General features: G+C 43.5%; 1 protein-coding gene across 1 annotated transcript in view; it reads right to left on the bottom strand.

Moving 5' to 3' along the window:
- Positions 1-1,633: 1,633 nt before the first annotated feature.
- The window catches only part of Itih2 (inter-alpha-trypsin inhibitor heavy chain 2), a 36,339-nt gene continuing 35,498 nt past the window's right edge, over positions 1,634-2,474 (bottom strand). Inside the window, exon 21 of the mRNA NM_001419801.1 lies at positions 1,634-1,938. Within this exon, the coding sequence (NP_001406730.1) occupies positions 1,791-1,938 (148 nt within the window). The 3' untranslated portion in view covers positions 1,634-1,790. The remainder of the gene's footprint in view (positions 1,939-2,474) is intronic.

The raw sequence follows: 2,474 nt of genomic DNA, 5'->3' as shown, positions 1-2,474 counted from the left end.
TTTTATCTTTGTTCTGTTTTCCTGATGGATTTTTACCATCATTACAGAATATTATTGTAAAGTGTCATGTAAGAGAATTTGGAGAAAAATAGCAAATTCTTAAAGTACAGTAGCAACTGTTACTAGTCGGGCAAGCTTGACCTTGATTCTGAAGTCACTGAAGTGACTTTTCTTTTGCTAGAATAAGACCAGCATTTTTTCTTTTGCATTTTTTTTTTCAGAGCCGAGGACCGAACCCAGGACCTTGCACTTGCTAGGCAAGCGCACTACCGCTGAGCTAAATCCTCAACCCAAGACCAGCATTTTTTAAAATCCTTTAGAGTCTGTTGAGATGGCTCAGGAGTTAGGAGCACTGATTGTTCTTCCAGAGAATCCATGTTGAATACCCAGTACCTACACAGTGACTCACAGCTATCTGTAACTCAAGTCCCAGATCCACTGCCCTCTTACGGCCTTCATGAGCACTTCATGACATGCTGTCCAGACGTCCTTGCAGGCCAAATACCCATACACGTAAAATAAGTCATATGTGTGTCCAACCTTTGGTTTCTCTGGGCCCTACTGGAGAAAGAACTGCCCTAGAATACACATTAGATCTAGTAGTGTCTAACTAGTGGTTCATAGTTCTTTAAACACACACACACATACACACACACACACACACACATCTATATGTGCGTGAAATAATCCTTGTAATGTCCGTCAATGAATATATATATATATATATATATGTATTTTTTTAAAGAACTATGGTGTGTGTGTGGTGTGGTGTGTGTGTGTGTGTGTGTACAGCATGTGTACAGGCCTGCAGAGGTCAGAAGAGGGCACTGGATCCCCTGGAACTGGAGTAATGGAGTAAAATGACCTGGGAGCTCCGGAAACTGAACTTGGACCCCTCTGCAAAAGCAGAAGTGCCCTTCACTGCCGAGCCAACTTTCCAGCCGCTTGCGTTTATAGTCTTTACCCTAAAGAAAGCGGACTTAGTTCACAATCACTTTTAAAACACGGTTTTAAAAACCGAAAACAAACTTCTGACTAAGGTGCAGTCTCAGCTAAGATGCATTTTTCTCAAACGAGGTTTCCAATCATTTAAGATAAGGTGCACATTTAGTTGATTTCATGGTAACTGTGTGATTGATACTTGAGCCAAACTTGTGAGCACAGGCCACATGAGACAAAAAGGTGGTTAATCTGACTGCCTCTCAATTTTATGAACAATTAGTTACTGATAAAGTTACTTTCGCAGGTGATGTTGAAATGCCAACTAGTAAAGTCTCGTCCCCTGAGTTACACTATGGGGTTGAGTGTTATAGAACTATTCTACACAACTAATATCCCAGTTTTTGCACATAAATGTATGTCCCATTTGGGCAGTGTTATCCCTGCATTGGAGTTCAGTGTAAACCTCTGGTATAAAGCAGCCATGAAGAGGTAATGTTCCCTGTTTCTGTCTGTGGTCACCCAAAGTCTCGTAATAGACCCTCCTGTGAAGTGACAGCAAGTGTTTAATCCACAATGCAGTGGTGGCATTTAGAAATAAGTGGATTTTTACAGTATAGCCTGGGTTTGACCTCAGTGGCCGAGCAGGTCCTGGCTTGCTGATTAACATGGCATCTGAAAACAAACTCCTGAGTCTTTTTTGCAAATATTTATTTTTTTCTCAGCCGGGTTAGCGGGCATTTAGGCCACCCTAATATCTGGGTTTATTTCAAGTTACTGAAACTGAGGACTAACTGCAGAAAGTGTCAAGAGAGAAAAACGTACATGTACAGTTTCCAAAACCAAAGCCATTAAGGCCGTTTGAGAAAGCCGTAGAGCTGAGGCACGAAATAATCCTTGTAATGTCCGTCGATGAAACCCTTCCCACTGTTGTGTACGAACCAGCAGGGAACGTCTGTTCCAAACACTATATTGGTCCTGTAGTCTTTCTGCATGCCTCTGGAAGGAAGAGGGTGCGTAGGGTTAGGGAAGGGCCAACACAGTCACGAGGCAGAGCTGGAAATGGCCCTTGCTCCAATTCTGTGTGCCTTTCTTACTATTTCTACCCACCCTCTACCCCTTCCCTGCCACCCCCACCAAGTTAAAGGAAATGTTAGTGTCTGGGGTTGGTGCTAGAACACAGGCACCGATGTGTACTCAGACAATTAAGACAGTCCTTCTAGAAGCTGACCTCTGGATTCTTCCAACAGCGCAACAGCAGCAAAGTGACTAGTAAAAAGGGAAAACCTCAGCGCCCCGGGCTAACCCTGCTACTCGATGAATCTGAGGCACGGACCTCTCAGTTTGTGGATGTGTTTTACTTAAGGGTGATGCCAGCAATTTATGAGGAAATCCAAGTCTTCCCCTTGGAGGATGAAGAAGATACTATTTTAAAATACAGATGGCCCACTGCCATCAGTGAGCCTTAAAAGAACACAGTGGGGCCCGTCCAGTTTCATTTACCAATCGGCAGCTCTTGGGGACTTGTGGGAGCC

Source organism: Rattus norvegicus, chromosome 17, assembly GCF_021556685.1.
Source record: "Rattus norvegicus strain SHRSP/BbbUtx chromosome 17, alternate assembly SHRSP_T2T, whole genome shotgun sequence".
Classification (NCBI taxonomy): Eukaryota; Metazoa; Chordata; class Mammalia; order Rodentia; family Muridae; genus Rattus; species Rattus norvegicus.
The sequence above is the reverse complement of the archived record's forward strand: the minus strand, read 5'-3'. Positions and strand labels throughout refer to the sequence as shown.